We start from the raw sequence: 21147 nt of genomic DNA, 5'->3' as shown, positions 1-21147 counted from the left end.
GGTCGATATATGGCCCCCCAAGGATATTCCACCGCCCATCATCTCCATTCCATCCCTCCAGCCCGTCAAAGACACCGACGCCAATGCTTAGCTGAGAGGCCTTGACAGTCAGGCACAAGACAGCGTGTTTTCAGAGGCGGAAACCTCCCCGTCCCGTTGTTCACAATTCTTAGGTTGATTGCCTAAAAACATCTTAATCAGCAACCAATCACTCCACAAACCAAAAGCATCAAAAAAGAAAATTTTCTTGCCTCCTCCGGTGCCTCACTTTTCATCACTCATCAGGGGGTTAGAAAAAGCATTCAAAAATGGTAAGGGGTTCACCACCCTTATGTTCTCAACCCTTCGCCCCCTGTAGTGAAATTCACATTTCACATTAGCAAGCTGCCGTGCCAAAATCCACGGCATCGAGGATGCGCTCAATGTGTTGTCGATCCGAAGTCATGTGAATTTAGCGAGGAATGAATTGGTTGGTATGATAAAACACATGGCATGAGATTGCTGGGTCGCCACGGAAAAGAACCCTACCCGAACATGCTTCTTTTTTATTTTCTTTTTCCTTATTTTCCCACCTCGAGAAATAAAATGAAATAACTTGAGGAACTCCTGGGTTCCGGTCAACAAATGCAAGGCCCGAGCTCAAGGAAAAAGGTACGGCAGGAATTCCGTATCGTGGGATGTTTCAGGATGAGAAAAATATCGGTACGCAAGGAGGTTGACACAAATCAAGCACCATACGGTACCCCCTGCCTCCAGCCGGCACTGGTTATGCTGGCAAACCATCCTTCCTTCTCGCCATCGAAAACAAGGTCCGAATGGACAGCCGGCGATGATATGCAGCCCAGAGTCATGGATCCTGATGTCCTCAATTTGTATGCAACCTCTAATTCGCTCAACATTCTGGAATCCAAAGGTGACAATCCACTGGAGAGCGGGAGAATTGAAATCACTCAGGCCCGACGGAGGTGAGCGCCAGAGTCCCGCACCCACACAAGGGTTGTAGAGGCAACCGCTCGTATGTCCCTCCCTCCCTCATCCCCCCAATTTTTCGTTTTCTCCAGTCCCCCTCCTCCCGCTGGTTTCCCCTTGGATATTGTGGTGCTATAAATCGACTATTTAGTAACAACAAACCAAATCATTCCCCCCAGTGGGTTGAGCAAGCTAGCGAATAGGGAAACTTCAATACTACCAGCTCTTGGTGGGTTATCGCTGCTAGTAATAGCGGTGTCCAGTCGTTCGTATAATAAGTAACCATTCCAATAAGACCGAGAAAGAGTGAGGGATTCGGAAGGAGAGCATCAACAGAAACCTACCATACACGGGGAAAAAAAACAGTGCTTCACATTGGAGGCGCTGAACGGGCTGGACCCCGAACTTATACTGGTGACCCCTTTCCAGCATAAGGAATACATGGCATAATGAGCAATATACTGGCATCTCCTCTAACACCTCCCGAGCGACTATTCTTTCCACAATCAATAAGCCCCAAACCGTACTCCGCGGCACGATTACCGTTTTTTACCCCATCTCCGCCCCCGGGAAAGATTTTGCTAGGTACCGTAACCTTATTACCGGTATACCGGTAACGTGGGTTCCTTACAAATATTTGCGTCAAGTCAAGTTACAAGAGTATTATGGTTTCGAAATGGATAATTGCTACCAGACACGCACATATAAAAGATACGAAGGAATGTCAGTCGTCTCAACACCGGAAAAATCAACAAAAAATTCTCCCCACCCCACAATGCTATTTCCTTCTCATGGGGATGGCCCTACCACCGGTACCGTAAGAACTGGAATACTGTAAAGACTTGGACAATTGAACTTTGCGCTAAGACGTCCAAAATTCCCTCTCTTGGATAGGGGTGAGAACACTGCGAAATCTGACCCCCTCAGTCTGACGCTAAGACAAAAGAAAGTAAAATACTGCCATCTTACCAGCAAAGGCAACTGTAACGTCCCAGCGCGAGGTTCAATTATTCAGTCCTTGCGGCAATTGAGCCACGGTAAGACGTCCAGAGTTCCCCACTTTGGATAAAGGGGAGCCCCCCCCTGATATGTAGGAGCACGAGTAAAACCCGGATTTCAGCCCACTTCTGAGACAAATAAAAAAGAAAAGAAAAAATACAACAGACCTTACTAGGAGAAGAAATCCTAATGCCCCAGCGTGGCGGTGGGGTTCAACTATCCCAGTTCTTACGGCATAGCCGCGCTCGCAAAGTTTTCTGTTCGCACCTAGAAAGGCTTCGCTAGCACTCTCCTTCCTTCCACTGTTCAGTAAGAACAACTTGTGATCAATATCCCTAGAGGCATACACGAGAACAGTCATTTAAAAGGCTCTTGCAGTTTCTATGATTTGTTAACGGGTGAATTTTTTTTTTCCGGGCACAAGGATAAGAATTCTGCGAACGCAACTGTGATCCAACACGGGCAGCATTTCGGAATGCACAGCGCATGACTCCCTCCCCCGGCAGTTCATTATTCACTCGAGTACCCGCCGCCCTATGCATTCATACGGCAAGGTTAATAAGATAAAATGCCGGTAATCCTTTTCTCTCTTTCTCCCTCTTCCACTACCACGTACCGGGACTGGGAACCCCTTGCTTTTCGATGGGGGGTTGTCGTTGTTTTTTCTTTGCACTTTTTTGCCCCCGTTGCAAGGCTGAGAATATGCAAACCCGTCTTACCATCTGTCAGCTGGCTCAGTGGCACCAGCTCACGAGTGAGAACATGTGACGGCATCGATCAACTATACCTTACCGACATTAGGCTGGAGCGATTTCGCAACGCAAACTTTGGGATCGCTATCTCTGCGGTAACCGTTGTTTGCTGTGGCAAGGAGCCGTTTTTTTTTTTTTTTTCCAAAAAAAAAAAAAAAATAGGGATTTCGCATATCTGTGAAAAACCTGCCGTGATTCTCGCCGGTTACATACAACGTGGGATGGGTGAAATACCGTCATACGAGTATTTGTTCACTTGACGAGAACTCACGATCTCCCAGCTCGACTGCGATAGCAGGACCCTATCACAAACGTGGCCATCTATAAAATGAGACCCTCACTCGAGCTTGTGACCCGTTGCCGTTGGAATAAACTATTACTAGCCCGGAAACCCGGCAGATGTGCGCGGATGAATGAATGGCCAACACATGAGCAGCGCCGGTAATAACCATGATGAAGGCGACCACTCATGTATGCGTTCTCCCTTCTCTGGAAGGAAGAAAGAGAGAGAAAGAAAAAGGGAAGAAAAAGTATCTGCACAGCAGGTCCCTTGACTTGAACACGACAGGGCATGCTGGATGTTATACCATAGGTGGAAAAATTAACTGTAAGCAATAATAACAATAATAATAATAATACTTGTACAAGGTGCATCTACTCTGCTTCGCTTTAATCCCGTTGGGATAGAGTAAGGGAGAAACCCAGCTATGATACGAAAGCTCTGCGCTGTAGTGTATGGTTCGTGCCATCCAAAATGTGTTCACGAGGAAGTAGCATTCCGAAAATTTAATGATTATACAGCTCCGCCAAGTTAGGGCATTAATCCCTCCCAAAAAAAATAAGAGAGAACCTCTGGATTATTAAGAATACTAAAGATAATAACGTAGGGGTTTTTTCTTCTTCGTTGAAGCGATTAAAGGTAACAATAGCGAGATATAATCCATTAAAAAGTTGCACCCTTCAGATATCACGAAGCCTATAGTACCATCCGGTACGAGCCCAATCGCTTTTCCGTCAGCTTCTCATACCCTCCGCCGAAGAACTTATAATACCTCAACAACAACAACAGAACAAGATCCTTCCATAATACATAGGCTGCTGTTCCGGGATATCACACATCTCTATGAAACATTGTAAAAATTTACCGCAACAAAACCCTACATTCTCACAGAACGGTATCATAGAAGAAGGAGTGTGCTATATATAGCAAGGACTAGTATTACGAAAACGAAGTACTGGCACCGCAATCACCCCCCCCCAGAACTAACCTATAAAGAAGCACAGGATTACATATATACCGGCTACTGTACCACCACCACGGGGGAAAAAAAAAGGAGGGAGAAAAAGTCGCACAATCCCGCACCGCATTCACTATCATATGGTACAGTACCCTACACACCCTACCGCTAGGGGGATCAAATATACGTGATATACCGTATATTTTGCCCTTGCTTATCTCTTCATACCATACATGCCGTGCATATGAGACCCTAAATTTCGACACCCCGAATTGTATCCTCTAGGTATCATAGGTCCCGCATATCAGAAAAATATTTCCAGTGCTGTGGTAACCGTCAGTTAAATATTTATGGTACCGGTAAATCAATAGCTTATCATACCTGCCGACTGCTACTCTTGAGCAAAAATCTTTCCACAGCTCGTAACTTTCATACCTCCATGTGCGGTTTGAGTTGAAATTTTTTAAAATACGTACTCAATATTATTATACAATCATTATAACTGTATTATACAAACTTGTATAATACGAACCTCACACCCTACAGGTTACCACCCACCCGTACAGTAGTACACTGAGTACAGTACAGTACAGTACAGTACAGTACCGTAGGTGGTAATATTATATAACAGACCGACACAAGAGCCGAGACGTCAAGACAAGCTTTTAGTTTGCACTGCAGTACTTGTACTTGCACAGTACAATACAGGACCTCACGCTTCGAGCAGGGTTATGATAGAGCGATAGGTATCATATCGCCACTTGATGTATTATTTTTTTTATCTCCTCGGGGACCACGGATCCCCCCCCCCTCTTATGATAACTCGTACGGGTCCTAGCTTTTTCGAAACGTCGGAGGACGGACAAAATAGGTAAAACTGGTATTAAAAAAAAAAAAAAAAAAAGGGTGGACCATACACACACTATCACAACTCGGAATACTATCCCACCAATAGAGAAAGAAAAATATTTGGGAATATTATCTCCCCGGAGGAAGCAAGATGACATCGCAGGAGGCAACTCAAACGGCAAACGCAACTTGGTCCGATTTTGCGAATCCATCCCGATCAACACAGATCCCGGATTTGCCAAAGCGAGCGCTTATACAAGTTTTTCGTAAATTTACTTGTACAGTACCGTCCGGACCCGAGCGAGAGGGCATGGCGGTTCCGGATGAGATCCTCGAGAATAGAGCTTTTCTGGAGTCCCGATTCGGTTGCGAACAGAAAATTTTTAAATTTGAACAGACTAACCACTAAACCAAACAAGGAAATTGTGTAACTGTGAGGTATATGAGAGAAAAATCAAGAGTACCAGAGTCTTTGATCAGGCATGTCAGGATCAAACCTCAATACCTCAACTTGAGATGGATCTTTCAAACATTGTGAAGACAGTTCCAGCAGCAGAATTTTAGCCTCTAATCCAAGCCACAAGTCGAGACACCAATACTCGGCAATCTGATGGTTTCGCACATGGCTCGAGTATGAGTCATGGGACATGCGCCTTACGAGTATGCCTTACCAGTATGCCTTACAGGCAAGTCTTGCGCATATGATTTATGTTTCGCACATGACCTCATTATGATGTCATGGGTTTCGTGCATATGACTCAGTTGAGTCATATGACTTGTTTATTGCGTTATGATTGGTTTATGAGTTTTGCACATGACCTCGCTATAAGGTCATGGGTTTTGAGCATGTGATCACTTTGGTCACATGACTAGTTTGTTTTGATTTGGTTTTGCACATGTGACCACTTTAGGTCACATGATTAAAGGCGGGAAGAACACTATATAAGGAGGCCGATGCGGCCGAGGAAGATAGGTTCTTCACGCTTTGTTCTAAGTACTTTTCCTACTTATTACTTTAGCAAATATAAAATACCTTTACGATCTTTATCTTTACTGCAACGTTATTGTTACACAAAGGAAGGTTCTTCACGAAGATGAGTTAGAGAAAGCTTACGATAGGCGTTCTCGATAGAAGACAAAGGTCTTGTACTATCGGTAACATAGGCAGAGGCCTAGAGCTATCGTAAGACAAAGGAAGAAAGAGACAAAAACGAGAAGTATCGTTCCCCATCGCCAAGAACTAACTATCCAGAGAGGGATCGTTACACTGTACTACGATCAGTGACATTAATCCATACTCAACACCATGGCGGTCAGCTGGTATAATGATCCCTCCTCAGATGGTTAGTTCTTGGCAACGGGGAATGATACTTCTCTTCTTCTTCGTTTTCTTTCTTCGTCTTACGATAGCACTAGGCCTCTGCCTACATTACCGATAGTACAAGACCTCTGTCTTCTGTCGGGAATGCCTGTCGTAAGCTTTCTCTAACTCTTCTTCATGAAGAGCTTTCCCTCTGCGTAACAATAAATATTGCAATAGAGATAACGGTCATAAAGATGATTTATATTCGTTAAAGTAATATGTAGGAAAAGTACTTAGAATTCAATCTAATTTTATTTAAACTCGTACCGCCAATACTAGCATACGATGAGCCCCTACGGGCACAGGGATACCGCTAACCGGTATACTACTAATCCTAGGCTAACTAAGTCTATGGCCCTGCACCTGCCATTCCCAAGTCATGCCCGCACGAGAACTAATTACAAGACCATCAAACAACCCAGCGCCCATCCCGATCCAAATCCGTAGCCCCTCTGGTATGAAGCCAATCAGCACTAAGCATAGCCGAAGCTGAGCAAAAGACCGATCCGACCAGGTTCCTCATCCAACAATCATAAAATTACTACCACCCGGTCTCAACACTGTCCCGTGATACCTCCTTCACAGTAGAAAACCAACAAAAATACACAAACTAAACCTACAGGCGACACAATGGTAGGGAGGGGGCAACCAACATGTCAACCTCTCGCACCCGCATGCCAGGCCGTCGACTCTATGAACTTACTTTACCGGTTGCCTCCGAGGAGCGTACCGGTGAGGAGGACCTGTACTCGCTACCTGTCCCTTAAACAAAACACTATAACAAAGGAAATACATAGAGGTAGTAACAGACCAAAAAAGGTCAGTGGGACCTATCTCCCACCCGTGGTGCCATGCCTCCTCCTGCCAAACCCGTAGCCAAACCAAAGAAACCAAACAAACCTCACAAAATCCAGCACACAAGACCTAAACAAGTCCAAATAGGTGGTCACAACCCACTATCCACACAGGTGGCCATTAGCTAGCCAGTCCGCCAGGGAGCTTACAGCACTCAGCAGCTTGACCCAGCAGCCCAAGTCAAACTGGAAACACTTAATTAGACCTTGCCCAACCTGACGCAGGCCCGACCGGTACTTGTAACGTGTTCGTAAGGTGCTAATCACGTTATCGGTAATAGATACGATAGTTGGCAGGCGGCCTGCTCTTCCAGAGAGGAGGCGAGAGCTGAGAACTAAAGGAGGCTTCGAGGGTGTACTGGGAAACAAAGAAGTAACCGTTCAACCAAGTATATTGAAATACTGTCTGTCGAAGTCTGCCTTTTCTATCGTAGAAACAGGCGGTCTTTAAATACACAAATCTGTTCATACCTAGCATGAACGAAACTAATCAAAGGTATCAATCGATACACTTTGGTAAAACTCCTTAAGTATCAAAGCGATACTTAAAACAAATATAAAACAAAACCAAGTATCAAACGATACTTAAAACAAACCAAGTATCAACGCGATACTTAAAACAAAACATAAAACAAAACCAAGTATCAAACGATACTTAAAACAAACCAAGTATCAAAGCGATACTTAAAACAAAACATAAAACAAAACCAAGTATCAAACGATACTTAAAACAAACCAAGTATCAAAGCGATACTTAAAACAAAACATAAAACAAAACCAAGTATCAAACGATACTTAAAACAAACCAAGTATCAAAGCGATACTTAAAACAAAACATAAAACAAAACCAATAACCAAGTACCCGTACCGGTTACATTCCCCAAAATAAAACAATTGTTTAAACAAACAAAACCTAATAATCATCAAAAGCGGATTCCGAGAAACTCATGGCTTCAGTTTCCGCAAGAAACTCTTCATCGTAAGTGTCACACCAGGGACAAGAGGAAACTCTAAGGAAACACTTAGACTCGAAGAAATCTAAATCACAGTAGTCACGAATACCAGATTCGTGCTGTACATCAACCCAAGCATGATCACAATCAGGACAGTAGTCAATCCAGAGGATTTCGAAATAGTCTTCAAGTTGGATAACATCGCGGTTCAACAACAGTCCAACAATCTGTTGTCGCTGCCTCACATTGAGCTCCACATAGTTTGACATCGTTATGGTATTCGGATGGTGATTGGTGACTAGATAAAGTTGTCGAGGGCCTGCTCCATAGCTTGATTTTTGCATCGTATTTGCTGATCTCGCCTATCCATCTCATTCTTCTTCTTCCCGGTATTCTTGCTGTTTTAAGATTAGTGAGAGGTTGGTGGTCGGTGACAATAGTGAAGGTATTGCCCATCAGGATGTGGTTGAAAGTGGCGAGAGCATCAATCACAGCAAGGGCTTCCTTGTCTGTTATTCCATAGTTCATCTGTGAGTTAGTGAACTTCCTGCTGTCTAATGCCGCCGGCCTCGCCGTTTCATGGGAGGCCCCATACCCAACCCATGCTCCAACTCCAACATCCGATGCATCAGTAATCAGCCATATTGGTTCTGGTTTACTATAGTCGATAGGTTGAATAACGTTGGCGTTTTTAATTAATTCCTTAATGTTGGTAAAGGCCTGGTCATGAGTGTGGGTCCAGACAAATTCTGCATTGCTGGTGAGGTCTGTGAGCGGCGCTGTTACAGTGGTATGGTGTGGTAGGAACTGGGCAATATAGTTGCCTAGTCCTAGGAATCGCAGGAGTTCCTTTTGATTCTGGGGTGTCGACCATTCCGCTAAATAGGCTATTTTTCCTGGGGCTGCATGTATTCCTTCATCATCTATAACATGTCCTAGAATATCGAGTTTGTCGGCAAACAGGATTGATTTATTTCTGCTAGCGTAGAATTTAGCTTCCCTAAGTTTGGTACAAACTAAACCTATATGGTAGGCGTGTTCTGCTGCGGTGTTCGAGAAGATGAGAATATCATCAATGTAGACCCAAATAAAATGGTGGAGGTATTCGCTTAGGAGGTTTTCCATAATTCGCATAAAGGTGGCGGGCGCATTCATATCACCTTGTAACATAACTCGGCTAATGAAACTTCCGAAAGGTGTTTTGAAACTGTTGTAACGTTTGCTTTCTGGATCTAAGCTTGTTTGGAAGTAGGCATCGCTTAAGTCAATCTTACTTCGGAATCTAGCGCGTCCAACTGCATTTAGGATCTGGGTTTGGTTTGGGATAGCCGAGCTGTCCATAACCGTGTTTTCGTTCCATAGCTTGAGATCAACCAAGGGGCGGATTCTTTTGCCATCTGCTTTGGGTTGAACAAACATAGGAGCGGCACCTGGGGCTTCTGCCCGGTAGATCACTCCTCTTCTTTGTTGTTGGTTGATCCAATCACAAAGTGGGCTTTTGTATGCGTCAGGAATTGAGTAGGTGGGTTGGTTCTTGAGATTGGAGGGGTCTTGGAGGCGGATGTGGTGGTTCACCTCTCTCATAGGCGGTAGTTCTTCAGGTATTTGATCAGGGAAAACATCAGAGTATTCATCCAATAGTTTTTGGGTAGTTGCTTCACATACTGCGACTCGGTACTCTCCGCTTGTTGGCTTGCATGAAACTCTGACCTTCTGATCTGGGAAATCGATGGTTGATTCCCCACATCTGATTATAGCTTCGTGGCGGTTCAGGAATGGCATGCCTATTAGGGCATCGTATTTGGCTAGGTTTCCAATCAGCATTTCCTGGGGGGGAAGTATAGCAGAACCAAGTCGAATAGTCGCAGAACAGGTTTTATGGCTTGTGGATCGTGATCCTTTTACTGCCATATTGACTGGTATGGGTTGGTTAAGGTCCTGGGTTGGGAGTCAATAGACAGAAACAAAGGCATTACTGATCATATCTCTTCCGATTGCGCCAGTGTCAAATAGGACTCGGGCCCTTTTGCCATTGATCAGGATAGTACCTTCCAGAGCGGTGTATGCTTTGAATGTAGCCGGAGGTCGAACACTGTTGCATTCTACATCGATATATCCGATATGGATCTCTTCATATTCACTGGATTGGGCGTTATCGCTTTCAACATTGTTGGCCGACGCCTCATGCTTAATTGCCTTTCCTTTTCTTTTCTTCGTAGGACAGTTCTTTACCATGTATCCTGTTTTTCCACATTCGAAACATTCTCCCTTTTGCCGTCTCGATTCTTTGGAGGATTTTGTTTTCTTCTTGAAAACCCGTGGGGTATCGTCTTCAGAGTTGCTGGAGGCTTTGTGTCGTGGCTGGCTGTTCCTACTAGAGGATGTCTGTATTTTGTAGGCCTTGGTCTCATGGAGAATGGCGTCCTTTCGTTCTGCTCTTGCAATTATTACTACAATATCATCGCCATCTTCCTCGAGTGGTTCAACTTCTCGCCGGAGGGTAGGGTGCATGGTGTCGTAGAATTGTCGCTTCAGGATGTATTTGGAGATACTTCCTCTCTCCATCCGGTCCTTATACATCATTAGTTCCGTAGCCACATGGGTGATTTGCTTAACTTGTGTTCCATTAACTTGCTGGAGCTGGTTGAATTTGTTGTATAGGAGGTCGTTGGTTATAGAGGATTGGAATTATCCTTTCAGGTAATCGAGAACTGTAGATCCTCTTAATCTTACATTCCCGCCGAAATCGTTATACCATTGGTGGTATGCGTCGGTTGCCTTTCCTTCGCAAAATGATCCAATGATAAGTCTGGTTGTAGGGTCTTCCACATCTTTTCCTTGTAAGAGTAGGAAGTGTGAGAGTTCTGTTGCCCATCGGTCAAAGGCTTCAGGTTTGAGGTCTTTCCCTTCTTCTGTGAACTTCGCTGGGAGGTGGAGTTTAAACTTAGGGGGTTCAAATGCTGCGGGTACCTCCTCTTCTTCAGGCCTTGCACGAGATTTCCCTCCTCCAGAAGGCCCTCCTCCTGTGCTAGCCATATCTGATTCGCTACTAGATTCGGGGTCGTTTGGAGGTTCAAAGGGAGGCTTCTTTGCTGGAGTAGAAGGGAATTCTCCTGGAGGTTGTGTATCTTCCGTGTTTGCAGGATCGCCCGGCTCTTTAGCAGAGCGCCGGGGTTGTTTCTTTCTTGTAAGGTCTTGCCGTGGGATTTGCTTCCCACTCCTGGTTGTCAAAGACTCTATCTTGGGTTTGAGATGAAGCCGAATGTGCTGTGATTCTGCCGCTTCTCTCCGCTAGCGTTCTGAGGTGGATATCGATAGGTTGATCAGGCCTAAATCCGGGGACAGGTTCTTAACCACTTGCTGAGGTTAAAAAAATGTAACGTGTTCGCCAGGTGCTAATCACGTTATCGGTAATAGATACGATAGTTGGCAGGTGGCCTGCTCTTCCAGAGAGGAGGTGAGAGCTGAGAACTAAAGGAGGCTTCGAGAGTGTACTGGGAAACAAAGAAGTAACCGTTCAACCAAGTATATTGAAATACTGTCTGTTGAAGTCTGCCTTTTCTATCGTAGAAACAGGCGGTCTTTAAATACACAAATCTGTTCATGCCTAGCATGAACGAAACTAATCAAAGGTATCAATCGATACACTTTGGTAAAACTCCTTAAGTATCAAAGCGATACTTAAAACAAACATAAAACAAAACCAAGTATCAAACGATACTTAAAACAAACCAAGTATCAACGTGATACTTAAAACAAAACATAAAACAAAACCAATAACCAAGTACCCATACCGGTTACAGTACTCACAGGTGCCACTCCCTCCCCAATCAGCTCCCCCCAAGCCCCATGCACCAGATGTCACAGAGCCCGTCCGGCTCCCCCCACCCCTCAGACAGATTAACCATCTGACAGCCACAGGACAGCATATACCTAGCCTCATCAAGCGGCCACTTGTCTTGGCTACCCAACAAAGCCCTAACCCCCGGTACCCTATAGCCGAGTAGGCCTACCAGCCTTAGCTGGGAGTCACAAAATAGGTAGCACCAACACCCAAAGGCATCGGCACCAGCCACACCATCCAACCCAGTCGAACCAAATTCCAACCAAGCTGGGAAACAGTTGGCAGAACCAGCTGAAGCCAGCCCCACAGGTCCGGCAGCAAGCACAGACCGAACAACGGGCAAGAGGCACCCCCAACTGATATGACATGAAGGGGGAGGGTGAACAAACAGGAGTAGACAAACAAAAGGTAGGCCCCACTTGCAATAGGTGAAGCCACCAACCACAATCCACAACCAAACCACCCAACCATACAGACAATGCAAGTGTCTGGCAGCCAATCATATCACACCACCCCAGGCAGCAATGAACACCACACCAGGGGGTAAGATTTTTGAGGGTCAAAGCCATTCCCACCGAGGCGAGGAAGAGACACCTGACTGAACTACCCTAAATGCCACAAGGACAAAAAAAAAACTCCAAGGGAATGGTGATAAACACTATTGTAGGATTCTGACCGTAGAAATATAACGTAACAAGGAGGGGCTGGGCAGGTACTGCCCTGCCACCTGAGAAGTGATGCAGTCGGTACGATGAGTTGAGGATACGGGATGGTCATCAAGCGAACCCGCGAGCGTTTTGTATCGTGAAAACTAAGGACTCTGTTAAAACCCAACAAGAACATGAGCTGGCCCAGAGAACGACACAGGTGATTCCCCCAAAGATAAAATTCAATCCCCCCAAATGAATGCGAAACCTGCGAGTAGACAATAGACAGGAAGTTGAAGACATTTTACCGAAAGGGGCTCGTAAGCGACCGTGATGAATAGCTCGATGTGCCAGTATCTTGAGGCACCGGCAGGCAATGAAATGAGAAGCAAACAAGTAATCTGCCACATAACGCCTAACAGACCTCAACACCAAAGATTCCAGGAACTACTGAGTGAACTCAGATATCTCCCCCAGAATTTCAGGTATCAAGGCCTACCATAGGTGCGAACGAAACGCTCAGGGTGAAGCGACAGCAAGGATGAGGAAAAGTACTTAGAATAAAGTGTGAAGAACCTATCCTCCTCGGCCACATCGGCTTTCTTATATAGTGTTCTTTCCGCTCATAGTCATGTGACCCAAAGTGGTCACATGCACAAAACCAAATCGTAACAAACAGGTCATATGACCAAAGTAATCACATGCTCAAAACCCATGACCTAATAGTAAGGTCATGTGTTAAAACTTATAAATTAATCATAATACAATAAACAAGTCATATGACTCGAACGAGTCATATGCGCGAGACCCATGACCTCATAATGAGGACATGTGCTAAACATAAATTATATGTGCAAGGCATACCCGCAAGGCACACTTGCAAGGCAAACCTGTCAGGCGCACATGCCATGACTCATAATCGAGTCATGTGTGAAACATAATAAATCATAACATATTAAGTTATATGACCCAAGTGAGTCATATACGTGAATCAATAACGTACCTATGACCCATAATCATGAGTCACGTGAAAACCTTTTCTGTGCCAAGCCACGTTCGTGATATTAGCTCCTCTCCCCCTAAGCCTGAGTCCCATCAGGCTTTATCTCCCAGTTTCAATAGTTCCCCTCCTGCTGAACACATGGACCTCCGGAACCTATTGAGCTTGTCATCTGCTTCCCGCCATCTTACCCTCACTGTTTCCAAGGTGAGGTTTGCCATCTCAATCATGCGCCGCTGGGTGTCATTCAGCTGCCTCAGCTCTGCGATCATTTTATTGTTTGCCGAAATTGTGGCCTCGGCTTGGCCCAGTTGTTCTCGGAGTTCTTGGATTTGACTATGTAGGCTTCTGGTATCCAGTTCCATTTCCGTAGATGAATTTTGGGCTTCCCCCTCCCTGGGCATCATCCTCGAGGCCCTAGCCCTCTGCCATATAGTAGCGTTCTTGCCGTTCAACTCTTTCTTTATTCTATCCTTCTGCAGGTAGTATCCCACAGTGATTTTCTTCATCCTGTGCATCTTACATGTGTTTTGAAGCACTATTTCCAGTGCTTTAGGGTATGATCTGGGCGCGGATCATACTTTTTATATTCTCTCAGGAACCATCCTGAGCCTTCTTTGTCCCCATAGTGTGTGGGTCATCCATCATCGCAGCATACCATCCATGACATGGCATTATGCTGTGCTTGTTTTTCCCTTTCCTTGAGTTCTTCATCGGTTGGCCACATGAATGAGTATTCGGAGCTAGTTGGTGTAGTTTGATGGGGACTATCGCCCCAGCCCTCGTGTGATTACAATGGCGTGGGAGCCTTTCTCTCGCCTTTGTCTTGGTTGAATGTGATTGTTACCTGAGCCTGGCTTTCCTAAGTATCGCTGGTGGAAGGATGAGAGGATATCTTGTTCATGTTCAAAGCTTTCTGCATAGTACCAAGTTTTATCGTATTTGGGTAAATATCTCATCCACTTGGCTCAGTATTGGAGGTGACTGTGGAAGAAGCGAGAATCGACCATTTCATCGAGCTCGTATTCTGGTTCTACCAAGAGGGAAACTGGTTGTTGTTGTATAATTCGAGAAGTGAGATGTGGAATGTATTGTGTATTTGCATTGAGGGTGGAAGGTCGAGTTTATAAGCTCAGTTGCCCACTCTTTCCAGTATCTGCAATGGTCCGATTTTCTTGTAGTCTAATTTCTTTAATGGTCACGTCATATATATATTGCGTAGTATTAGCCATACCATATCTCCAGGTTGTATTTTTGGATCCGGTCTTCAGTACTTATTGTACTGTTCTTTTTGCGGTTGTTGTACTTGACTCATTTCATATTGTAATGTTTTGTGTAATTTTCCCATATCTGTTTTATCCAGTATTATACTGTTAATCGTATGATATGTGGCCTGACTTTGTAGGTGTTGTCCGTAATTCGCGAAGAAGGGTGTCGTGCCAATTGTCTCTTGTTTACCATTGGTGTATGTGAATTCGGCCATTGATAGTAGTGTGTGCCAATTATCTTGTTGATAATTGACGTAGGCCCCTAAATATTGCTTGAGGATTACATTTACCCGTTCTGTTTGTCCATCTGTTTGCGTATGAAATGCAGTGCTTAGCCGGTTTTGTATTCCCATTTATCCGGTTACTTTTTTCCATAATCTTGACGTGAATAGTGTTCCACAATCTGTAATAATATTCTTCGGGAGACCATATAGTCGGAAGACTCCTCTGAAGAATGTTTGAATAAAATCTCTCGTGTCCATATTCTTTCTGACTGGAATAAAGTGACTCATTTTGGTCAGTCGATTCACCACAACCAGGATACTATCTCATTTTTCTGACGGAGGTAAGTCCATAATGAAATCTATAGTAATTGTTTCCCATGGTCGTTCGGGAACTTCATTCAATTTCAGTAATGTGTATAGTGTGTGTTTAGCCGTTGTCATTCTTTAGCATATGTCACAATTCTTGACATATCTTTTGACATCTTCACGTAGTCCTGGCCAATAGAATGACCTCATGATGAATTCTGTGGTCTTAGCCGTTCCTTCATGTCCTGCCATTTGGATATCGTGTTGTTGTCTTATGATGTCTGTTCTTATCTTTTCTTCTTCAGGAATCTATTATTTCCCATCGTACAACATGTTTCCATTCTCCCATTGGCATAAACCCAGAGCGATTCCTTTCATCTTCTTTTTTCTTTCCTCCAATGTTTCTCTTATAGCTTGAATTGTTTTGTCCCTTTTGTTTGCCTTCTCGATTTCCTTTTCTTCTATTGATGTGAATTGGATAACCTCTATTGCCTCGAAGTAGGTTTTTGGTAATAGTATTCATGTTTTTTGTTTGATTCTTTCGTCTTCTTTTGTTTGTAGTTTGTCGCTTACAATTCTTGTGAGAACGTCTGGCTTTCCAATCTCTTTACCGGGTCAGTATTCGATTTTGAAGTTGTATTTGCTGAGGTGTTCCATCTACCTTATCTGGCGGTCGTTCAATTCCTTCGTGGTCATGAACGGGACCAGATTCTTGTAGTCTGTTAGAACTCGGATCAGATGGTCGTTGTTCAGGACATATCTCCTCCATTTCTTTAATGCTTGAACTATTGCTAGTAGTTTTTTATTTGCAACATTGTATTTACACTCTGCAGGGGTCATAGTCTTGGATCAGTAAGACACTGGCCTCCATTTTCCATTTTCACATTGTTGCAATAGTATGCCTGAGTATACATATTTTGAGGCATCCGTTTCAATTATTGTCTTTTGGTTTGGGTTGAAGTGTACCAGTATTGATGCTGATGTCAGATGTATCTGGATGGCATCGTATGCTTTTTGTTCTGTTTCTCTCGATTCCCATTTCTTGTCTTTCTTGGTTAGGTTATAGAGTGGTTTTGCAAGACTGCTAAACCTATCTATAAACCTTTGATAAAAGTTGCAGAATCCCATAAAGTATTGAATATCTGTTTTGTTATTTAGTTTGAGCCAATTCCATATTGCTGCTGTTTTGACTGGGTCGACCTTGACCCCACTCCAATTGATGATAAATCTGAGGTATTTGGTTTCTTCTTTATGGAATTCGCATTTCGTTGGTTTGATCTTCATTCCCGATCCTTGTATTGCGGCCATGATATTGCTGACATCCTTCTGGTGCTGTTGCATGTTTTCCAAGTAGATGAGTACATCGTACAAGTATACGAGGTAATATATGTCGGGGTACTTATTGAGTACCTTGTTGATCTACCTTTGGAATGAAGCTGGTGTATTGGTAAGCTCAAAAGGCATAACTAAGTATTCGAACCTTCCATATCTTGAGGCAAATGTAGTCTTCTATTTGTCTCCTGCTTTGATGCGGATTTTGTAGTATGGGTCCTTGATGTCGACCTTGGTGAAGTATTTTGATGACAAAAGTCTATCCAATGCCTCTCCAATTAAGGGTAGTGGATATCGGTCTTTCTTGGTAACTGAATTGAGGGCTCTGTAGTCTACACAGAGTCTCATCTTTCCATCTTTCTTTTTGACAAATAGTATTGAAGATCCTCCTGATGCAAAGGAGTCTCTGATCCATTTTCGCTTTAGGTTTTGCTCGATGTACTTTCCAAGTTCTTTGAGCTCCGCTTCTCCTAGTGGGTATAATTTCTTATAGGGAATCTCTTTTGTTTTTCCCGTTTTCTTGTCTTTGTCCAGCTGAATTTCATGGTCAATTTCTGATCTTCGGGGTGGTAGTCCCGTAGCTTCCTCTTCTTGGAATAGATTCGTGAATCAATGATATTCCTTTAGAATCAATTCTTTCCATCCTTTTTTGCTTTAGTATTTCTTGTCTTAGATTGCTAGTTTCATGCTGATGTTGATCTTTGCTAGGACCACTTTTTCGTCTTCTTATCTCCATTTGAGAATTCCTGTTGTATCTCCCCTTCGATAGTACCATCCAAAGGCTTATGCTGTGATCTCTTTGATCTTGATTCTTTTTATTGTATAAGGCTTGTTTTGGTCCGTGCTTCCAAATCCTTGTCTCCCCTTGTAGTTTCTTCCAGTTGATATACTTCTTGCAGATCCTCTATGTTGATTTTTTCGATTATCAACTGTGCGATTCAATCACCTTTCTGGACCTCGTAGTCCTCTTGAGCCACGTTGGCCAAGACCACTTTGATTTCACCTGTGTAGTTGATGTCAATCACCTCCACCATGGGCATAAGTTGATGTTTAACTGCTAAACCACTGCGGGGTGCTATCTGTCTATAGGTACCTTCTGGTAGTCCAATGGCTATTCCTGTCACTATTGTTGCCTGCCCATTGTCAGGTATCTTGATTCCTTCGTTGGCATACAGGTCGTGTCCTGCTGCCACTTTGGAACCCTTGGTAGGCACTTTTGCTCCTTGGTCTAGTTTGTGTATCCGGACTCTCTTATCTTGCCGCATCTCAGCGAACTTTGCATGCGAAGTTTCTTCTTCTGCTTTTCATACCGGTGTCGAATAGACTACAGGCGAACTGTTGAGACATTGTGTCACACATAGTTTGCTTGTGAAGGTCATCTTGTTCTCATTCCAGTCTATTGTTGGGTTATGTCTTTGTAACCACGGCATCCCTAGGACTATCTCATGGTCTTGAGATTTGCTACCTAGAAGGTTACCATTTCCCTATGGCTGTCAATGTCCATAGGTACTTCTGCCGTATGGGTTATAGTACCCATTGCGCTTGGCTTTCTATCTGCTAGGTAGACTAGTCTCGCTTTCTTCACTTTCTTGGTATAGAGGTTGTATTTGTCACAGATTTCCTTGTCGATGAAATCTTCAGTAGCCCCGGAATCGACCATTGCATATATAGTTGTTTCTTCGTAACTTTCATTGTGTATCTTCGTCTTGATTATCACGTGATCTCTGTCTTCTTCTCCCCTTTACATATGTAGTGCCATGTAGTAGTTCACTAATTTGATGGGTTTTCTAGGTTCACATCTTAGGTCTCCCAGACGACTGTTTACTGGGGACCCGCGTCATTTTCCGCCAGTGAACCTTCTGCGATCATTTCATTCATATTGCTCCTCTTTCGAGCTTGGAAACGATTGTTTCCAGCAGCCCTGGTCCCTTGGTATCCACTATCTAATCAGCTTCTGCATTCTCGTATCCGATATCCTGCTTTTCCGCACCTCAAACAGAGTTTCCCATTCATTCTTCTAGCGTATTCTTTCTTTGACAGGTTCAGAGCAGGTCCTGCCCTTGATTTGTCCAACTTCATTGGTTCTCCTAGTAGTAATGCTCTGCTTTCACCTCAAGCTGCTTGCGGTTTGAAGGTTCCATCCACGTCTCTGGATGATTGGGCCACCCTATGTGCTATAGTGTTTTCCAAGTTGTTTCAAACCATGTTTAATTTGCTTTCCTTATTGATTGTCTATCTTGCAAATCGTTCTGCTATTGTGTAGCCCGAGTCGGAGATTCACCATACTTTTCGGAGTCTCTCACTACAGTTTCTTAGGAGGATGATGTGGAGAGCAGCATCATCAAACTCCGCCTTGTATTCCAATAGTTGGCATTCGTTCCAGTATACCAAAAAGGTCTGTTTTCCTTTTGGGAGTTTTTCCAGCTTTTGTCTTGCTGTCTTCTTAGCGTTAGGATTCCCAAATTGTTCAAAGAGTGTCGCCTTGAATTCCTCGTATGTGACCCATGCCCTCTGCTTCCTTCCATCTTGGAAGGGTATGATCTATTGTCTCACGAGTCTGCTTAGTATAAATTCCACATAGGGAATCTTGATCTCATCATGGTGTTCTCTATATCCTTTAACCACAAAATACCCTTCGCATTGTGCTAGGAATATTTGTAGCTTATCTTCGGCTTCTTCGTACATGTCAGGTTTTTTTACTTTCAGTCGCTGTATATTTCCTTATCCTGTGTTTCGTGTTGCTGCTAGAAATGCCTGAAACTGATTCTCAGTCATTCCAAGTATGCTAGTGCCTGGTGCCGGAGAGGCTGGGACTAGTGGTACAGGTACCCCTGATCCTGACATTCTTTCAGATCGTGGGGTTCCTGCAGGAGAGCTATCGACTGGTGATTCTTTCTCTGAGGTTACTGGGCTTGCTGCTTTTGAGGACTCTGCTGATATGTGATCTAGGACGTCGCTAAATCCCCCTAAGTTAAGGTTTTGATCATCGATGTCGATATCTCCTTCCCTATCTGGGTTGAAGGATGCCATCTTGTATGGTTTGGCGTCGCACTATGTGACACTTTGTAATGTAACGATTCCTCCTCGGATGGTTAGTTCTTGGCAACGGGGAACGAGACTTCTCTTCTTTTTCGTTTTCTTTCTTCATCTTACGATAGCACTAGGCCTCTACCTATGTTACCGATAGTACAATACCTGTGTCTTCTATTGGGAAAATCTATCGTAAGCTTTCTCAAACTCTTCTCTGTCAAGAGCTTTCCCTCTGCATAATAATAAATATTGCAATAGAGATAAAGGTCGTAAAGATGTTTTATATTCGTTAAAGTAATAAGTAGAAAAAGCGTAAAGAACCTATCCTCCTTGGCTATATCGACCTACTTATATAGTGTTCTTCCTGCTCATAGTCACGTGACCCAAAGTGGTCACAAGCGCGAAACCAAATCATAACAAACTAGTGATATGACCAAAGTGGTCACATGCTCAAAACCCATGACCTCATAGTGAGGTCATGTGCTAAAACTCATAAACTAATCATAACACAATAAACAAGTCATATAACTCGAACAAGTCATATGCGCAAGACCCATGACCTCATAATGAGGTCATGTGCTAAACATAAACCATATGCGCAAGGCATACCCGCAAGGCACACTTGCAAGGGAAACTCGTCAGGCACATATGCTATGACTCATAATCGAGTCATGTGCGAAATATAATAAATCATAACATAATAAGTCATATGACCCAAGTGAGTCATATGTGTAAAACAATAATATACCTATGACTCATAATCATAAGTCATGTGAAAACCTTTTCCATGCCAAGCCACATTTGTGACAGCTAGAGAGTATTGGGAACAAGTGCAAAAGTAACTTGAAGAGAGAGGATATTACATTGGTTGGGATGCAGTGAAACTGAAGAAGAGGTTGATAGATTTAATAAAGTTTAAAAAAAATCCGGTATGGAAAGAAATGGAGGGAGGATGTCAAATTACCAATAACAAGTTTCAGCTGAATGAAAGTGATTTGATCAGATTGGCAGCACCATTAGAAAAGGTAACGGGATTGAAGGAGGATGCGAGAAAGGAAAAAAAGGAGAAAATTGCAACAAAAAGAAAGGCTAAGGAGGAGGAGTGAGATCAAGGACTTGCTATACGACTATTGGCAATGCAAGGAACGATAAGATCTGAGCAGTTAAATTTGAACAATACTGAAAATGCATTGCTAGGTGCAGATCCTCAGCGAATCATCAGAAAATGTCGTCGATTACCAGAACATATTACTATATCTCCAAGAGCTGGTATTTTGAAAGAACGGGTACCAGAGAATTCTGGGACAATAGCTGCCATTCTACCAATTCAATAGTATATACGTACACTAGAGCCTGTATTGTAGATGCCACCGATTTCTCCTATTCATCAAGCTCATTGCTAAGTACCTGCCAATACATCCTCATTCTCCCAGAATCCTACCTGCTAAGTACTTCTGGTAGTAAAACTTTTATCGATGTTTTTAGAGCTAACTCAAGCTCAAGAAACAAACCGGGAAAA

General features: G+C 43.6%; 1 protein-coding gene; it reads left to right on the top strand.

Annotated features, from left to right (window-relative positions):
• The first annotated feature begins 2297 nt into the window (after positions 1-2297).
• Positions 2298-3328, top strand: GSTUM_00005058001 (uncharacterized protein). XM_002837036.2 has 1 exon: positions 2298-3328. Exon 1 carries the CDS (start codon positions 2537-2539, stop codon positions 2978-2980), a length of 444 nt encoding a protein of 147 aa, XP_002837082.1. The 5' UTR covers positions 2298-2536; the 3' UTR covers positions 2981-3328.
• The last annotated feature ends 17819 nt before the right edge of the window (positions 3329-21147 follow it).

The sequence above is a fragment of the Tuber melanosporum genome (assembly GCF_000151645.1).
Source record: "Tuber melanosporum whole genome shotgun sequence assembly, scaffold_17, strain Mel28".
NCBI classification, from domain to species: domain Eukaryota; kingdom Fungi; phylum Ascomycota; class Pezizomycetes; order Pezizales; family Tuberaceae; genus Tuber; species Tuber melanosporum.
The sequence above is the reverse complement of the archived record's forward strand: the minus strand, read 5'-3'. Positions and strand labels throughout refer to the sequence as shown.